Raw genomic sequence first — 18,300 nt, forward strand, 5'->3', positions numbered from 1 at the left:
GAAGATCTTCAAGCGGCACCGGCACGTCCTGTGGGCTGCATGCTGGAGCCAGATGGGGGGGGGGGGGGTAAGTTCAAGTTGTTTGGGCAGGGGGTGCCGGTTCGCGCAGGGGGGGGGTGCCAATTCGAGTGGGGGGGCCTTTGCGAGCGGGGGGGAGCGATGCCAGTTCTCAAGGGATGGGGTGCTCGCAAATCGAGTCAACACTCGCTTTGCGAGACAAGTTTTGTGAGAATGTTTTGCTCGTCTTGCAAAACACTCGCAAACTGGGTTACTCGCAAACCGAGGTTTGACTGTATTAGTAATTTTAGTTTGTTGTCCCTTAATTGCATAGGGGTTATCTGTGTTCTGGTAGGAATGAATGTTGAGAAGCATACAGTGTGCTTTGTGTAGTTTAATTTTGTGGTTAACCATTATGTGCTGTTAATAACATTATATTGTTTGTGTATATATGAAAAATGAATGGAAAAAATTGTTATAATTAGTACTATTATGGGGGCGGGGTTTAGGGCAGAGATTGGGTGGAGTCTTGCCCGCGAATTAGCCTGTGTTTTAGATTTCGGCCCCTTAATGTGATTAAGTTTGACACCCCCATCTTAGGGAGAGGAGGAGAAAGTGGATCCCGTGGATGGGCAGTCTGGATGGGCCATTTGGCCTTTATCTACTGTCATGTTTCTAGAAGTTTTCTGTAGCCACTTTAACTATTGCTTCTGCAGAAGTTGAATGTTTTCTATTGCCTTGTGGATTTTCACTAAATTAAATTTTTCTTTTTCCACAAGGCATTTGTGACTATATGCAGTATGCTTTCATAGTGTGGATCAGTAAGAATAAAGTCTTCTAATATAAAAGTATATTGCATTCTAAAAAGGAATGAACTAATATACCTTGGTGGGTATTGCATTTACTGCATTGCTCACTGTCTCACAAACCCATCAACTTGCTTCTCTGCCTAGTAATAGGGGCCCTGTATAAGGTCTCCTGCAAAAGATGCTTTGGGATGTTAATAGTGGTATGTTTGTGGATCCATATGGTCGCTTCATCTTAGAGCCAACATGGCCAGCATTTTTTTGGCACAGTTAGCTGCTGTGTCAGGGCTTTGGTTAAGCAGCTTATCCAGGTTTTTAAAACTTAGAATCCTCCCGCTAACTGTACCATGAAATGCTAGCCATTGCTCTAAGAGGAAGCGACCATATAGATCCAGTGGAATAGAAGGTGTGGTACAGAAGTAATGACTCTGTGTGTTATGTTAGATTGGAAAAACAACATTTTTTGGGAAAAAAAAAAAAAAAAAAAAGGTAAAGAATAATTGCAAATAATGTAAAATAAATATGGTAACTAAAGAAATATAAGAATGAACATAAAGATGGATTACAGAACATAGCGCCCTTTAATTTTGTGAGAAAATAATTTTGTGGAGGGGAGGTTTTTATGCCATTGATTAAAGCTGGAGTTGATCTATTTCACCTAATGTGGTGTTCCACTGAACGAGGTAGAAATCTCCAAGTCTGAGACTTTTCCTACCCTCTTTAGAGAAATCTAACATAACATTGGCCAATTCTGGTGGGATTTTGCTCTCTGTTAAGTGTTTGTTTAGGACCACTATATATATATTTTTGATTGTTAATCTGGTATGTTTAAGGTTGCTCACGCTCTCACTCTAGAACAGGGGTGTCAAAGTCCCTCCTGGAGGTCCACAATCCAGTCGGGTTTTCAGGATTTCCCTAATGAATATGCATGAGATCTATTTGCATGCACTGCTTTCATTGTATGCTAATAGATCTCATTCATATTCATTGGGGAAATCCTGAAAACCCGACTGGATTTCAGCCCTCCAGGAGGGACTTTGACACCTCTGCTCTAGAAGATCTTTGTGATTAAACACATTCATGTTCAAGCCACAGCATAGCTTAGCATTCGATGAAAGGATATGGTATTGTAGCACTCGTGGCAGGTGAAGTATGAAAAGTAGACCTTGTTTATACAGTACTTGAAAAATCTAATGACACTTGTTAAAATAATTGATGGTCCTTAAATGCTGGTGCCCTATGCATTATTCATACGTATGTACAGGGAAATTAATGTTTATACACAAAGAGCTAGTGCTAGAGTATTTTGTACAGACCTTTAAATGAAGTCCCCAGATTGCCATGAAATAGCTGGCTTTGGTTTACCAGCTCAAGGGAGCTTCACAACTCCAGTATTTTTTTCTCCTTTGTACCTCCTATAATTTGGACATGGAGATGAATTTAAAGATGTAGCCATATGATAGATGCCTGACAGTACATGCTAATTACAAACATCGGCTCCCCAAATCTGCTTGTAGATGTATAGAAAGAGAGAAGAATGATGGCAGGTAAAGGACCATATGGCTTATCCAATCTGATTTACTCTGTCTACAATCTTTTCCTTTCTTTCACATATCTTCAGTGCTTGTCCCTTTTTTCATATACAGTACTGAACTCTTTCCCACCGCCACCACTGGGAGGCTGGTCACACATCAACAACCCTGTCCGCAAATAAATATTACCTTAGATTTCTCCTAGTCTGTCTCCTTTTACCCTTATCTTGTGACCCCTAGTTCCCTGTACATTGAAAGAAGCTAATTTCTAATGCATTTATATTTTGGAGTTATTTAAATGCCTCTCTTACAATTCTCATGTCCTGCCAATGTTTCAAAATTTACATGTGTAGTCTGTGCATGTAGGCTTTAAGGTGCGCATGTCCTGTTTAGTGTATAAATGCACATAAAATTAGTATTTATGCAAATAATTACCCTAAGAGCTATTCTGCAGGGGGTGTGAATAAATGTTATAGTGTGCAAATACAAAGGGGCATACATGTGGGCATACCATGAGTGAGAGGTTTGTGGGAGGGAGAATGCCAACGCAATTCAAAGTAATGAGTGAAGAGATCAAAGGAACTACTGTACAAAAAATAAGATCTCTAAATAGACAATCTAAAAAGATCCTTGCTTCAAAGGCGTACGAAACGTGGTCCGCGTCGGGACCCTCAACACCCTTAGAGCTAAGTTCATTTTTGTTTACAAAATGCAATCTTTAAGAGATCACTAGATTTAAAATTAAAATAAGTGCATACACAATGACTGGATGGTAGGTCTAGCTATAGGGATCTAGGTCCTTGGCTTGGTTACACACTTCTGAGTGTATGTGATTCTCATACAACGAGTTTGCTAACTCGTTATTTGAAGCAAGGATCTTTTTAGATTGCCTATTTAGAGATCTTATTTTTTGTACATACCATGAGTGCGACACGTGCATGCCTTCCAGTTACATACGTAACTTATACAATACTTTAAGTCATGTGTGCCCTTGCTGCATTTAGTCACACTCGGTTACACCAGGTCTGTGGCTAGTTTGACTGCACATACCTAAATGCTAGGCTCTATAATGGATTCTTGGTGCCCGATGTAGAAATGGCTCACTGCACAGCACAGGTACACCTAAAAAGAGGCGCTCACTAATAGAGTTGCTATCTTTATGACTAGGATTGATGATCATTTTAATAGCTGACCTTTGGACTGACTTCATCTGGTTTATATCCTCTTGAAGGTATGATCTCCAGTATTACACATACCTCTCCCGGGACTTAATTTTATAACAAGATGCCCATGTGAGAAATCCAAAAAGATGCCTATTTTGTAAAGATTTACGAAAATTTGAACTTCGCACAAACCAAAAGCTTCAAGTATAATTGACAAACTAAGACCAAATCAAGCAAACTCATAGGCTGATAAGGGGATCAGTCATCTTGTGTGATATGTACCGTATTTTGTAAAGGAAGCTTAGGCATCTGTGCATCTTTATAAAATAAACTTCCAGATCCAGCCCGAATAAAAACAAATGTTGATGCACAAATTCACACCTGCCCAAAGAAAGTGTAAATATGTGTGTGTACTCTGTATACATACCTTGTATAAAATGCATGCATACATCACAATCCTATTTCTGCATTACCGTCATTACTCTCCTAGGAGTGTCTATGTGCAGAACATCTAAAAGTAGGGTTACCATATTTAAAAAAAGAAAACCCCGGACACCTGCCCCTGCCCCTGCCCCATTCTGCCTCTAGGCCTGCCCCAGCCCCACCCAGTCTGTCTCCAGCCCTGCCCTGTTCTGCCTCTAGCCCTGCCCCTTTCCATCCTCCAGCTCCACCCCCACAAAGCCTCCTTTCTTTGAAATGAGCTCTGGCCGCGTCTGGAGGACCTGGAGCATGCGCGGATGTGTGTGATATTATCCACACATGCTCAGAGGCCCTCCGGATGCAGCTGGAGCTTATAGGGGTTTCCAAAATCCAGATAAACGCCAGGTTTTGGAAAGTCCATCTAGGAGCCCAGACAATCCTCTAAAAAGAGGACATGTCTGAGTTTCTCCAGACGTCTGGTAACCCTACCTAAAAGCAGGCATACACTTTTTCATATGCGCACTTTTTATACGCATATGCAGTCATACAGTTTTATGAAAAGCCCTTTTCTACATATAAAACAGGCCATGGACTGACCCTGAGAGATTCCAACAGGCCTCTCTGGGCTGAGCCTAAAGACCATAGATTGTAGATTGTGCACAAGGGAGACAGGCCGGAAAAACAAAAATACCTGCTATACCAATCCACACTCCAACATCTGCTGGAAGCAGATAATACTGGAAAGTTCCAGTGCTGCATGTCTCCCTTATACTGTGATGATGCCACTCAGCCTCAGTATGCTTGTAGGGTCACGTAACCATATGTCAGGTGTGGTCTAGAAGGATGAAAAGGAAATATGAGCAAAAAAAAAAAAATCCAAAGAAAAAAGGAAATAGAACGAAGGGGTAGATAGGAGTGCTGAAAGAAACGAAACCTTCCTAAAGGGATGGGATTTTCAGACACAGAAGGAGAGGAAGAAATCTCTGGTGAAAGAGGTTATGAAAAGGAGAATAAGACCAGATAGCGTAGCTGCTTTTAAGAAAGGATAAGAGCGGATAGCATACCTGGTTTTAAGAAAGGTTTAGATATGTTCCTGGAGGAAAAGTCCATTGTCTGTTATTGAGAAAGACATGGGGGAAGCCACTGCTTGCCCTGTATTGGTAGCATGGAATATTGCTACACCTTGGGTTTTGGCCAGGTACTATTGACCTGGATTGCTACTGGGCTTGATGGACCATTGGTCTGACCCATTAAGGCTATTCTTATGAGACATAAAGTTTTATGACTGATATATTTTGCTCTGACAGTAGCCTGTGAGTGAAATGTAACCATTTGAAAATTGTAATATCACTGAGCTAAGTGGGGAGGTGAGCAGCACAGTGGGTGAGATGTGTGAATTGTTAATTGGAAGAAAAGATAGGCTGATGGTCCACATTTACATACTTTTGGAAGGATTACCCATTAAAGTTGATAAAGCTGGGGTTAATAATGCATACACATTGAATAAATATAGGAAAACTCACCGGAAGATTTTTGGGGCAGTCTAGCCATAACCTTCCTGGAATTCAGATCCAGAATTTCTAGGATTTCTAGGATTTCTGGTTCTTGGCCTTTGGCTGAGAGCAGAGGCTTCCCTTTATTGGGGAAACCCTGAAACTCGAGCTGTGGATCTGGCAGGGAAGGGATCCCTGAAGGCTTCTCTTGAAAACAGCAGTGGAGCATCCCTTGGAAGCAGGTTGATGGCAGGGAGGTCCTTGGGAGAAGTTTCAGGGCACAATTAATGTCTGAGGCCAAGAAGTGATGCAGCTCTTGAGAACAGGCTCAGTGCAGACAAGGCAGAAGACTTCTAAAGCACAATTGGTGCCGAAATCTCAAAGAGAAAGCGGCTCATGGAAGCAGATTTAGGGCAGAGCAACCTGTGGGAGCTTGGTCAGGGACAAGATCTTTAGGGGCACAGGCCATGCTTAAGTTCCAGCTACCAAAAGGCTCCTTGGAGTACAGTTGGACCTCAGATCTTGGTGGAGTCTCGGTCCCCATCCCTACAGGCTCTGTCCCCATTTCTGCAGACTGTCCTCATTTGCACAAGCCTCAAATACATGATTTTATATTTACATATTTTTATTAAAGTATAAAAAGGGACAATATTCTGTACAACTGTTTATAAATCATAAACCTTCCATTTCAATCTGGTTTTGGTATAACCTTCCCAAAGATTCAGTTGCCTATGTTTTTGCATCATCTGGGAAAGAAATTGGATTGTCTTTCAGACATGGCTGTACAAGAGAACCTAAATTGTGTAATGGATGAACAGGAAAATAAGTGTCTATTAAATGTTGGAAATGCTCTTCTATGCCAGCAATGATGGATTAATCTGTTGCAGTAATAGTAAGATGCTTGAGCAGCTGGGCACATGATGGAAGTACATCACAAATGCTAGGAGTCTGATCAGCAGACAGATTCTTGTTGCCATATCAAAGCAGACAAAGTACTAATGATGTAATTTAACAGTAACATAGTAAATGACGGCAGATAAAGACCTAAATGGCCATCCAGTCTGCCCATTAGTTATTCTCATAAAAATACTTGATTAAATTAACTTATCTCTTCTTTGATATTTCTGGGCTATAGACTAAAGTCCACCTGTTATTGTCCTAGGTTCCAACTGCTGAAGTTGCCATCTAAGCTCACTCCAGCCTATCCAACACCATTGTATCTACTGTAAAGTCTGGCCTGTAACATTCTCATGTTCCAAGTTAGTGGAGTGATGTCCTCCCTAGCCCATCCTATACCGAATCACCATATATGGAACACAAACCATTCAAGTTTGTCCAATACCGGCCTTAGTTCTTTAATTTATACCATTTGTTTTCTAATTAGAGATCCTCTGTGTTTATTCCACACTTTTTTGAATTCCATCACCGTTTTTCTTTCCACCACCTCCCTCAGGAGGGCATTCCAGGCATCTAACACCCTCTCCGTGAAAAAGAATTTACTAACATTACTCATAAGTCTTCCTCCCTGCAACCTCAAGTTATGCCCTCTAGTTTTACCATTTTCCCTTCTCTGGAAAAGATTTGGTTCTATATTAATACCTTTCAATTATTTAAATATTTGTATCATATCTCCTGTGTCCCTTCTCTCCTCTAGAGTATACATGTTTAGGTCTTCCAGTCTCTTCTCTTACTTTTTTTGGTTCAAACCCCTTATCATTTTCATCACCTTCCTCTGGACTGCTTCAAGTCTTTTTATATCCTTCGCCAGATATGGCCTCCAAAACTGAACGCAGTACTCCAAGTGAGGCCTTACCAATGACCTATATAGGGGCATCAACACCTCCCTTCTTCTGCTGATTATTCCTCTTTCTATTCAGCCTAGCATCCTTCTGGCTACAGCCACAACCTTATCACACTGTTTAGATGCCTTTAGATCATCAAACGCAATCATCCCAAGGTCCCTCTTACCTCCCAGCACATATGGTTCCCTCGGATTTCTACCCCTCCCCCCTCTGCACTTCTTTGCATTGAAGTTCATTTAAATCCAAAAACAGCTTCCTCAGTTTTTTTAAATCATTGAATTCATTTGCCAATTATCTAAGATGTTAAGTTTTCACATACCGATACTAGTCTCAAGTTTTTAGAGAGTGGCGTGGGCACAACAGTTGTCCCTCTCCCTGCGTGTGCTGTCCTTGTTCCCCATCTCCTGTCCTTGGGTACCCTGTTCCCCATCTCCTGTCCCTGGGTACCCATCCCCGTGTCATTCTCTACTCCTGAGAATGCAATCAGCACTTGGAGTTTGACCGCAGGGACTGACCAAGCCCTCATTAGACGTACAGCAAACACTTGTCCAGAATGCTCCAGAAGGAGAGTGAGATCTGGGGCCCTGGCGGAGATGGAAAGACTCATTAAAGGAGCAAAGGGGACATTGGTAATATTGCTATCCAATAAAAAGACTAATAAAGGAGTGAGATTGTTTAAAGCTGCCATGTTGGCAAGGAATTTGTCCAGAATGTCTTCCAGTTTTCATGACAATGTAATAACAAAATTTGGGTCAATTGTCTCTCTCATTTCATGTATAGATGCTGAGTTTGTATGTGTATTGCTTATAAGCACTGCCTTGTGTTTTGCAGGACAGTGAGAAACGCACCCCTCTTCATGCCGGCGCCTTCCTGGGAGATGCAGAGATCATTGAACTCCTCATTCTATCAGGTAATTATGGTACATGGCAGTTTGTTTCTTTATTAAAGTTAAAAGTTGAATTAATTGATATTCACTTGTACTTGAGAATGTGGTTTAGTCAGCGATCTTTCAGCTTTGTTGCATCTCGGGTTTCTGTTGTAGTTCTACACATACGCTGACGAAATCCTTATCCTCCTTGAAACAGACCAGAACCTCACAAATCTCCATGCATAATGAGACTTCACGCCTGGTCCCTCTCGGTACAGATGAAATTAAATGAATCAAAAACAAAATTACTCTGGCTCGGCCCAAAATTAGAATACCTACCCACCCTCTTCACACTACCCACAGGCTCCGCTCTGCACCTTGAGTCCTCTAGCAAGGTCCTCGGCATCATTATTGACTCTTCTCTGTCCCTCAACGATCACCTCAATTCCCTGGCAAAATCATGCTTTTTCAGCCTCCACATGCTGAGGAAAGTAAGATCCTACTTTCGTCAAAAACATTTCGCTGTCCTTGTCCAATCCATCATCCTCTCTAAACTCGACTACTGTAATGCCATTAATTTATGCCTAACAAAAATAAGTCTTCAAAGACTCCAGCTTATCCAGAATACTGCAGCCAAGCTGATCTTTGCAAAACGCAAATTTGACCATGTCTCCTCACTCCTAACCAACCTTCACTGGCTCCCAGTGATTCCCAGAATTCATTTCAAATGCTCCTGCCTGGCTTTCAAGATCATTCATGGCATCCTCCCTCCCCTAATCCCACTATCCTTTAACACCTCGAGGCCTGCTACCACCACATCCTCCCACAGTCATAAACTATCCTTCCCCTCTCTACACGGTATTCTCTACGCAGGCAAACTGGGAAAATCCCTTCTCTTCAAAATCACGGGCCTTTGGAGCGATCTCACTATCCCGCTGCGGAACCTGGGCTCCCTCCAATTATTCCGCAAACAACTGAAAACCTGGCTTTTCTCTAACATATAACTTTATTTCCCTGCTTATATTCCCTCTATTTATATGCTCCTGTAAATCTCTCTCCTTTCTCTTCTTATATTTTTAAGCTTTGTAAACCGTGCCGAGCTCCACTTTCGTGAAGAAGATGCGGTATATAAACTTAAGGCTTAGTTTAGTTTAGTTTAGTAGTTAATTTAATAAAAGAATATACATTGCTATTTTTGTAAAGCTTTTTGTTTCATCTGCCTTCTTAGCAGATCATAATAAGAACATAAAACCTTAAAAACAAAACAAACATATCAATAAATAAAATGTAAAAAAGATTCAGTACTTGCTTCATTGTCTTATGATTTATTGCACCTAATATACCACCTTTCCTCAAAGTGAAGCAAAGTGGTGTACAGACTAAGTTAAAACAGAAAAGAATACCAATCATAAAACGGGAAAGAAAGGAAATCAGTAACGAAGAAAACTCATGTCATATAACAAGTACCAGAGATGAACAAAGAAACAACCTATGATGGTACCTCTGAAGTTTTCATCTTTAAAGGGAAGACCTTTTACAATTGGTCTTAGGGCTTCCAATTCCGCATAATTCTAACAGTTTTGCTGGCCATGGTACTCCCACCACTGCTCTTAGCCTTAGGTATAGGAGTCAGTGTAATCAAAGATAAGAGTTTTTGGATGTAGACTTTGTTTGATGCTGAGATTAACAAAGTCTGTCAACCACTTTAGAAACTCAGAGGAGATATGATCTATTCGCTGAAGAAATATGATCATATCACTACCACATACCTCAACTCACAGTGGCTTCCAATACAAGCAAGAATACTTTTCAAATTTTACTGTCTACTATTTAAAACCATGAATGGAGACAGCCCAGCCTACTTGAACAACCGCCTTATCCGAACTCCCACAACCAGACAATAGAGAACCCAGACACCATTCATGCACCCAATCAGAGGCGTCAAATGCAAAAAAATGAACAATGGCCTACTGGCCACATAGGCAACTTGACCAACAACTATCCAATCTACTGATCATGATACTAGACTACAAAACTTTTAGAAAAGAAATAAAAACCCAGCTATTCAAGAAATCCATCAAGACAAACTAACTCCGCAGGAAACATTTCAATCCCCAGAAGTAACCTGCTCAACTATGTAATTCTTCTGGAAATGTAATCTACCTTAAACTGCAAGGTAATGGCGGAATAAAGGTCACTAATATAATATAATGTAATGTAATAATAGATGGACAGATGTCTAGAATAGAGAATGACACGGTGGCGGTTTACCCTCGGCCACCGCGTTTAGCCGCGGGTAACCCGCCAAAACGGGGAAAGAAAACTAGCAGTCACTGCGGGGATGGGGACAAGGCCATTCACAGCCCCGTGGAGCGGTGAATGGTCTTGTCTCCGCAGTGAGGCATCAAGGATCGCGCGGTCCCCGCAGCCTCCGCCTGCCCAATCAATCGTTTAATCAGCTTCCTCTCTCCACCTCACCTTAGTTTGCAGGCTTTCTTGTTCGGCGACCCGCACGCTTTCAAAGAGCCGCGCACGTGCGGCTGCTCAGTATTCAATCTTCTGCTCTGACGCAACCGGAAACAGGAAGTTGCAGCAGAGCAGAAGATTGAACTCTGAGCAGCCGCACGTGCGCGGCTCTTTGAAAGTGTGCGGGTCGCCGAAAAAGAAAGCCGGCAAACTAAGGTGAGGTGGAGGGAGAGAGCTGGCTAAACGCTGCGATCGGGCGGGCGGGTGGGCGTGTGTTCCGTAGCCAGATCTTCCCACTCTCGTTGCTGTCCACTCTAGTAAAACAACCAAACTTCAGAGACAGCCTTCTATTGAACTCCCCAGTGCTGCCGATGCTGTGGCCAATAAGAAGACCCTGTTTGAGACGGGCGATGCCGCTCCTCTTTCCGGTACTAAAGCTACACCCTGCAAGGTAAAGCTACTGTTTATTTCCTCTTATGCACACCCTCATACACCAAGATTACATCCAGGACCAGCAGAAGGGTATCTGACACCCTTCCTCCCATACTAGCGCTCTGCAATAGGGCAACGTGCAAAGAGACTTAGTAGTCCGAAAGGCACATCTCCACTCCCCAAAGAATCTACAGGAAATGCCCGAGCAGCTCAATGAGCCCACTGGAAGAGTAGCCCAGGAGGACAGAAGTCATAATGCAAGCACATCCTATTCTTCCACTAATCTTCCTTGTGACCCAGGCAGGACACTTTATTTATTATTTAGATTTATATCCTGTCCTCTCCAGAGAGCTCAGAAGGGGTTACAGGTTAGCATTTAGTGTCACAATATCACATTATATAGGGTTATAGTTAAGGTAGAAAAAAAAAATTATATTTATTTATTTTTTTTTTTTGCTTTAGGATAAAATAGTATATTAGTTGTGTTGATAAAAATTTATAAACAAAGTCCTGCCAGCTGAACATCTCTTTCGCTAGTTCAACAGCCAGAACTTTGATTTATAAGAAAGGAATAATCTAAATATTGCAGTACTAAGGCTTATATGGATGCTGCGGGGACGGTGACGGGGCGGTGAATGGGATGGCAGTGGCGGTGCCGGGGCGGTGAAAGGGATGGCAGTGACGGTGACGGGGCGGTGAAGGGAACGGCGGTGATAGGGCGGTGCAGAGGATGGTGGGCCGGGGATGGTGCAGTGACGGGGACAGATTTTTTCCCAGTGTCATTCTCTAGTCTAGACAAAAGTGTTTTTTGAGAATCTCTTAAACAACCCTGAGATACTAGAGGGACACTAGATAATTCTTTCCACTTTCTATCAACTTTAATTCCTATTTCTATATTATCATTCGACACATATAATTCTATGCAATCTTCCATTGTGTGTGTAAATGTCTCTCTCACTATCTTAATGTTTGTTTGTTTTTTAATAACTTTCTACATCTGGTTGTTGTATTGTTGAGCTGACAAGAACCTCTTTAGTGTAGATACTAGTGAATAAGAAATCTTAAAAAGGCATTTTGAGGAGTTGATTGATTAATCAGATTGTCATAATGTAATTTTTTTTAGCTTATATTGCTCTACTTTTCTTCTCCATCTTATGTAACATTCCTGGTTCTGCTATTTCCTCAAAGTTCTCTCTAGTCTCCTTACCTTTTTCGCAATACTAATAATGGTTCCAAAAACCATGGATTGTTTTTCTGTTTCAACATAGCAACCTTAACTGGAGCAATCTTATCTAGAACTGATGTTGTGAGGTCTTGCCATGAGAGTAAAGTTCTAACTGATCCATAATCAATTTCCAAAATTCCTCTGCTGGTATCTTGCTGCGCCCTTCCATGTATGCTTTCTCTTGAGTTTTTAAAGCAAATGTCTTGGGTAGTTTTAAGTAAAGTTCTTCTTCACCCAGAGAGTGGTGGAAAACTGGAACGCTCTTCCAGAGGCTGTTATAGGGGAAAACACCCTCCAGGGATTCAAGACAAAGTTAGACAAGTTCCTGCTGAAACGGAACATATGCAGGTAGGGCTGGTCTTTGAGCTGGGGCCACCATGGGAGCGGACTGCTGGGCACAATGGACCACTGGTCTGACCCAGCAGCTGCAACTTTTTTTGTTCTTAAAATTTTTAAAGTTAGTGGTGTAACCAGATAACTGGTTCCCATTTAACATTATCTATCAGGGAGAATTTTAGACCTTCAGATATAGCAGAAATAAAATCTAAACAGTGTCCTCCTTTATCAGTTGGTTCATATGGAAAAGTGGTGCAGATTTTAGGATCTCCATGCTCTTCAAGATGTAATTTGAAAATGTTGTTGTGCACTGTGAGATCAAGTTAAATAGTTTATCCTCTACTGCTTTCCAATTGCCAGATGGTCTATAGATCAAAATTATAAAATTACTAGTCTTTAAGCCCGTTACATTAACGGGTGCTAGAATATATGTCTGTCTGTCTTTCTTTCTGTCTCTCTCCCTACCGCTGTCTTTCTTTCTGTCTGTCTCACTCCCTGGCCCCCTTTGTCTGTCTGTCTTTCTGTCTCTCTCCCTGCCCCTGTGTCTTTCTTCCTTTCTTTCTGTCTCCCTCCCTACTTCCCTGTGCAGCAGCCGCAGCATTCCCTTTCCCTCCATTTCCCTGTGCAGCAGCATTTTTTTCCCTCTCCCCCACTTTCCTGTGCAGAAGCCGAAGCAGCATTCCCTCCCCCTCCATTTCCCTGTGTAGCAGCATTTTTCCCCTCCCTCCCACTTCCCTGTGCAAAAGCCGAAGCAGCATCCCCTCCCCCTCCATTTCCCTGTGCAGCAGCATTTGTTTCCATCCCCCCCACTTTCCTGTGCAGCAGCCGCAGCATTCCCTCCCCCTCCATTTCCCTGTGCAATAGCATTTTTTTCCCTCCCCCCACTTCCCTGTGCAGCAGCAGGATTTCTCCATCCCCCCTACTCTTCCCGCGGTCTGGCCGGCTCCCTTGCAGGAGTTATTTTTAAGTTTAAAGGTGCCGCGGCGGCTCCTCTAACGATCCCCGCCTGCATCGGAAGTCTTCTTTGACCCAGATGCGGCTCATGAGAGGAGCCGCGGCGGCACCTGTAAACTGAAAAATAACTCCAGCAAGGGAGCCGGCCAACTGGCAGTTCAATGAGAGCCAAAGCTTCAAAACGGAGCCCTCTGTTGGGCAGTGGATTTGCTCACCTTTGGGACTTTTGAAGCTTCAGTCTGGCCTGCTCCCTGCATGCCTTGCCATAGTGTATTTTTAGTTCAAAGACGCGGCGGCAGCTTCTCTCATGATCCCCACCTGCGTTGGAAGTCCGATGCAGGCGGGGATTGTGAGAGGAGCCACCGCCGCGTCTTTCAACTTACAGTACGGCAAGGCGAGCAGGCCAGACCGAGCAACAGCATGGAAAAAACACTGCTGTGTCTTTCAACTTAAAAATACAGTACTGCAAGGCGAGCAGGGAACAGGCCAGACCGAATAACAGCACGGAAAACAGAACCCTAAGCGCGCATGCACACTCCTACCTGCCGGAGACCTACGGCTCACGGAAAACGAAACACGCAGGTAACAGTGCTCATGCGCGCTTAGGGTTTTATTATATTAGATACCTAGCTCTTTTCTACCTTCTGGATTCTGCATACCACAAATCATATATTCCAATCCTTCATCATTAAAGCTATCTAGTAGCCTCAAGGAAAAGAATGACCTAAATAGTAAAAATAGTCCCCTTTCTCTCTTTGATTGTCTGAGGCAGTGAATCAGTTTATAGCCTGGAGGACAAGGAGCTACTAAGATAGGGAAATTATCATCTGGGATCCATGATTTGGTTATACATACTATTCCCACTTGATAGCTACTTAAGTCTTTCAAAGTTAAGATATTGTAGACAAAGCATTCATTGATTTCCTCAGTCTTCCATTTCCCGTAACCACTTCTGGTTGTAATAATATCAGGATCAATGAAGTTTTCTTGAGTATATCTATGGCCTCCTCGGCCTATTCAGATTCATTAAATTGTCAACTATACCCCCTTTATGCAAGGATAGACCAATCAATGTCATGTTTGAAGTTTCCCAGTAAATCTACACACAATATTGAATTAAGTTTAACTTTATATTGATTGATCAATTCTGTCCACTCAGTCTTCATGAAGAGCGGCGGAGCTCACCTAGTCGTCGGCCCTTATGTGTCGAAGATCAGGCCGGATGTATTTGGGTGGAACTTCTCCCTCAGTGGAGGCCTGAGGTGTTGTGGTAGAGGAGGTCGGTGGGGTAAAGAGGGGACATTGTGGCCAAGTCTTCCTCCTCACCCTGCTGGATTCTGGTGCTATTTCTTCTGCTGGTCCTTTATGGGCCGAAGATCAGGCCAGATGTGGTTGGGCAGGACTTCTTTTTTGGTGGAGGTCCGGGTGTTATGATGGAGTTGCAACGGTGAGGTAAGGAGGGATGCTGTGGCTCTCACCACCACATTAGACACCACAAAACAAATCAAGGTGAAATCTCTGTGATTAAACATTTTTCAGGAGCAGAGAATTTTAAAATTGTGTGCCGAATTTTCAATTTATTTTGCTTTGCACAGAATTCCCCCAGGAGTATTCTGTGTATGAACCATAATCTGCTCTTGGGATTCTGCGAGGTACATGTGACTGAGTAGCCACTGTTGGAGACAGGATGCTGGGCTTGATGAGCACTTGTTCTGACCCAGTATGGTACATTTATTTCCTTATCTACAAATAACAGAAAGAGTTTGGCAAAGAATAAGTCTGAAACCTCTTTCCAAATCTGAGGATTTCTTATGTTCAGATTAGTTTTAGGGGGATTATATTAGATCCTATTCCACCAATTTTGTTTTTTTTCAGGGCAATTAACTAGTAACTCTACGTCCTGGAATCTCTTTTATCTTTCACCTGCACCATGACATTGTTTATATTATGCTATATTAATGTGTTTACTTTTGGTTACAGGAGCTCGAGTAAATGCCAAGGACAATATGTGGCTGACTCCTCTTCATCGAGCTGTGGCTTCCAGGAGTGAGGTGTGTATAGACAGGTGATCCTAGTAAACAAACAAAATTGCGAGGGATTTGCATTTAGCTCATGCTTTTCTCAGCAGCTCAAAGTGAGTTTCTTGAAAGCATACTAGACATTTTCCTGGACCCAGAAGGCTACTTTGGAGGATTAAGAGACTTGCTCAAGATCACAAAGAGCAATAGTGGGACTTGAGCCCTGGCTTTTCTGGTTCTCAGTCCACTGCTCTGATTAGATTGATCCTCCACTCTACACTGTCCAACTACTTTGGAATTTCATAGCAATTTGAGAGGTATTTAGTGACTCCAGGATCTGCATGTACGTTACAGTTGCATCAGGGATGCTTGCGTGTTTCGTAGTTGCTAAGAGGGAGAACTGTGTGTGATGTAGGGGAGAGGAAGATTGGGAATGGAATGTGTGTGTGTTGGAGAGGAAGGGGTGTCGGAGGAAGTGAGAATAGCTGCTCTGATCCCTAGTCTCTCCTCCTAGAATTTTTATTTTGGGTTTGTTTATCACTACTGCCATTAAAAGCCTAATACACCAGTGTCACAGACAGATTGGCAAACCAAAACATAAATCTTTTTTTTTTTTTTTTTGCCTAAAATGTCCTAAATAAAAGAAATGAGAAGGATCATGGAAACAAAATACACTTTTTTCTTTTCATTTAATTTTTGACCAGCAGTCTCCCTTTGCTGTTTTTTTACTTCCAGCTCAGTCAGAATCAGCCTGTATTCAGCTACATCCCCATCAGTCTTCATTTGCAAGTACCTGGGGGGGGGGTCCCTCTTTTCATTTATAATATCCCCCTCACCCAGCCCAGTCAATGCAGCAATGATCATTACTCAGAAGCTCCAAATCACAGCTTCCTCTGGACCCTTGCACACAAGTGTCTTGGGAAACAGAAGCCAGATATGGGAATTGAGCTATGCTGATTAAATTTTTATTACAGGGCTTTATTAACAGTATGTTTAGACATATATTTCCAAAGCACCTTATGATATTATCAAGTCAGCAATAACTATGAATAAAATGCAAAGGAGCATAAATAAATCAATTTCCTGGATCTTAAAACAAAAAGAGCTAATTATTCAATTGCATCTTGCAGGGAATAACAGAACCCTCGATTACTTTTAACGGTGTTATGATTTAAACCCATCTCTTCCCCCCTCCCTTCCCATGAGAACCATTCAGTTTTCCTGAATACATCTTGACATTACTACCTGGATGTCTCACTGCCATCTAAAATTAAACATGACCAACACTGAGCTCCTTATCTTTCCTCCTAAACCAGCCTCACCTCTTCCTTTGTTCTCTGTTTCTGTGGATAATGCTGTCGTCCTCTTCACATATTCAACAGACCACCAAAACCTGTCGTTTTTCTCTACAACATCGCTGAAATCCAACCTTTCCTTTCTGAGCACACTGCTAAGGCCTTCATCCACACTGTGATCACCTCTCGCCTAGACTATTGCAACTTCCTTCTCACAGATCTTTCGCTAAACCATCTCTCTCCCCTTTAATCTGTTCAGAGTTCTGATGCATGTCTCATATTCTGCCAGTGTCTTTACGCTGACATTGCCCTTCTCCTCAAGTCACTTCATTGGCTCCCTGTCTGCTTCCACATACATTCAAACTCCTCTTATTGACCTCCAAGTGTATTCAAGTTTCAGGTTTTATTAAAATGTGATATTCCGCCTATCAGACTTCTAAGCGGTATTCACTCTGCAGCTCCTTAGTATCTCTCCTCTCTTGTCTCCCAGGAGCTCCATTCATCGGGTAAGTCTCTCTTGGCTGTACTCTTCTCCTCTACTGCTAATTCCCACCTCCGTCCCTTCTACTTTGCTGCACCATATGCCTGGATCAAACTGCCGGACTCGATACATCAGGCTCCATCTCTGGCGGTATTCAAATTCATGCTAAAAGCCCACTTTTTAAAGCTGCTTTTAAGTCCTTACTCCAACCCACTTGTAAAGCACCCATATCTGTTTGCCATTCCTTCTGTAGTTCCCCACCCTAGCCGCCTTATCATTCCCTCTGTAATTCCCTACCTGAGCAGCGTGTATCGTTTCTCCCTTTTTGTCCTGTTTGTCTGTCACACCTAGATTGTAAGCTTTTTTGCAGGGACTCTCTCTTCCAAGCACTGTGTGTGTCTGATAGCATCAGGGCCGCCATCAGAAATTTCTGGGCCCCTTACTGAGCAATCCTATTGGGCCCCCCAAGCACCCCTTCCCCCCCCCCCCCCGACACCACCCCCTTCTTCCTTGGGCCGAATACACACATACTTTTCTGCTAATGCTCCACCTAAGCCAGTCCCGTAAAATCTTCTCACGTCCATTGGGCGATTTGGCATAGAGGAGATATTCATAAAAAGAACATCCGTCAAGATCTTTACTCATAGACTGTGCCATTTGCTTTAAATCATCTTCCATCATTAATCCAAATTGCACAATTCTTTCTCTGTCTTTGTCCTGAATGGCATCTGGCCACATTGCTGGATCCTTCCAGTCAACAAATTTATGAGCAGGCGCGGAGAACGCATTTTTAAACAAATTAGTTTATCCTTGTACTCCTTATGTAATTTTAATCATCTATGGATATTTTTGTATGTTTATTGTTCAAATGGTTTTATTTATTTCCCCAAATTTATTTTTGTTATACGCATTGAAAATATTTGATATTGCGTTTAAATCAAAATCTCAATAAACTTGAAACTAGTGCCCGTGAGATTGTGGGAGGGTTAAATACTCAAAACTTAGAAGAATA

General features: G+C 42.4%; 1 protein-coding gene across 13 annotated transcripts in view; it reads left to right on the forward strand.

Annotated features, from left to right (window-relative positions):
- Nucleotides 1–18,300, forward strand: part of ANKRD44 (ankyrin repeat domain 44) — a 417,689-nt gene that overhangs the window by 188,705 nt on the left and 210,684 nt on the right. For all 13 annotated transcript variants that reach the window (XM_033944467.1, XM_033944471.1, XM_033944473.1 and 10 more), the window contains exons 3-4: nucleotides 8,045–8,123; nucleotides 15,475–15,545. In XM_033944467.1, coding sequence (XP_033800358.1) covers nucleotides 8,045–8,123; nucleotides 15,475–15,545 — 150 coding nt within the window. The remainder of the gene's footprint in view (nucleotides 1–8,044; nucleotides 8,124–15,474; nucleotides 15,546–18,300) is intronic.

The sequence above is a fragment of the Geotrypetes seraphini genome, chromosome 5, assembly GCF_902459505.1.
Source record: "Geotrypetes seraphini chromosome 5, aGeoSer1.1, whole genome shotgun sequence".
NCBI lineage: Eukaryota > Metazoa > Chordata > Amphibia > Gymnophiona > Dermophiidae > Geotrypetes > Geotrypetes seraphini.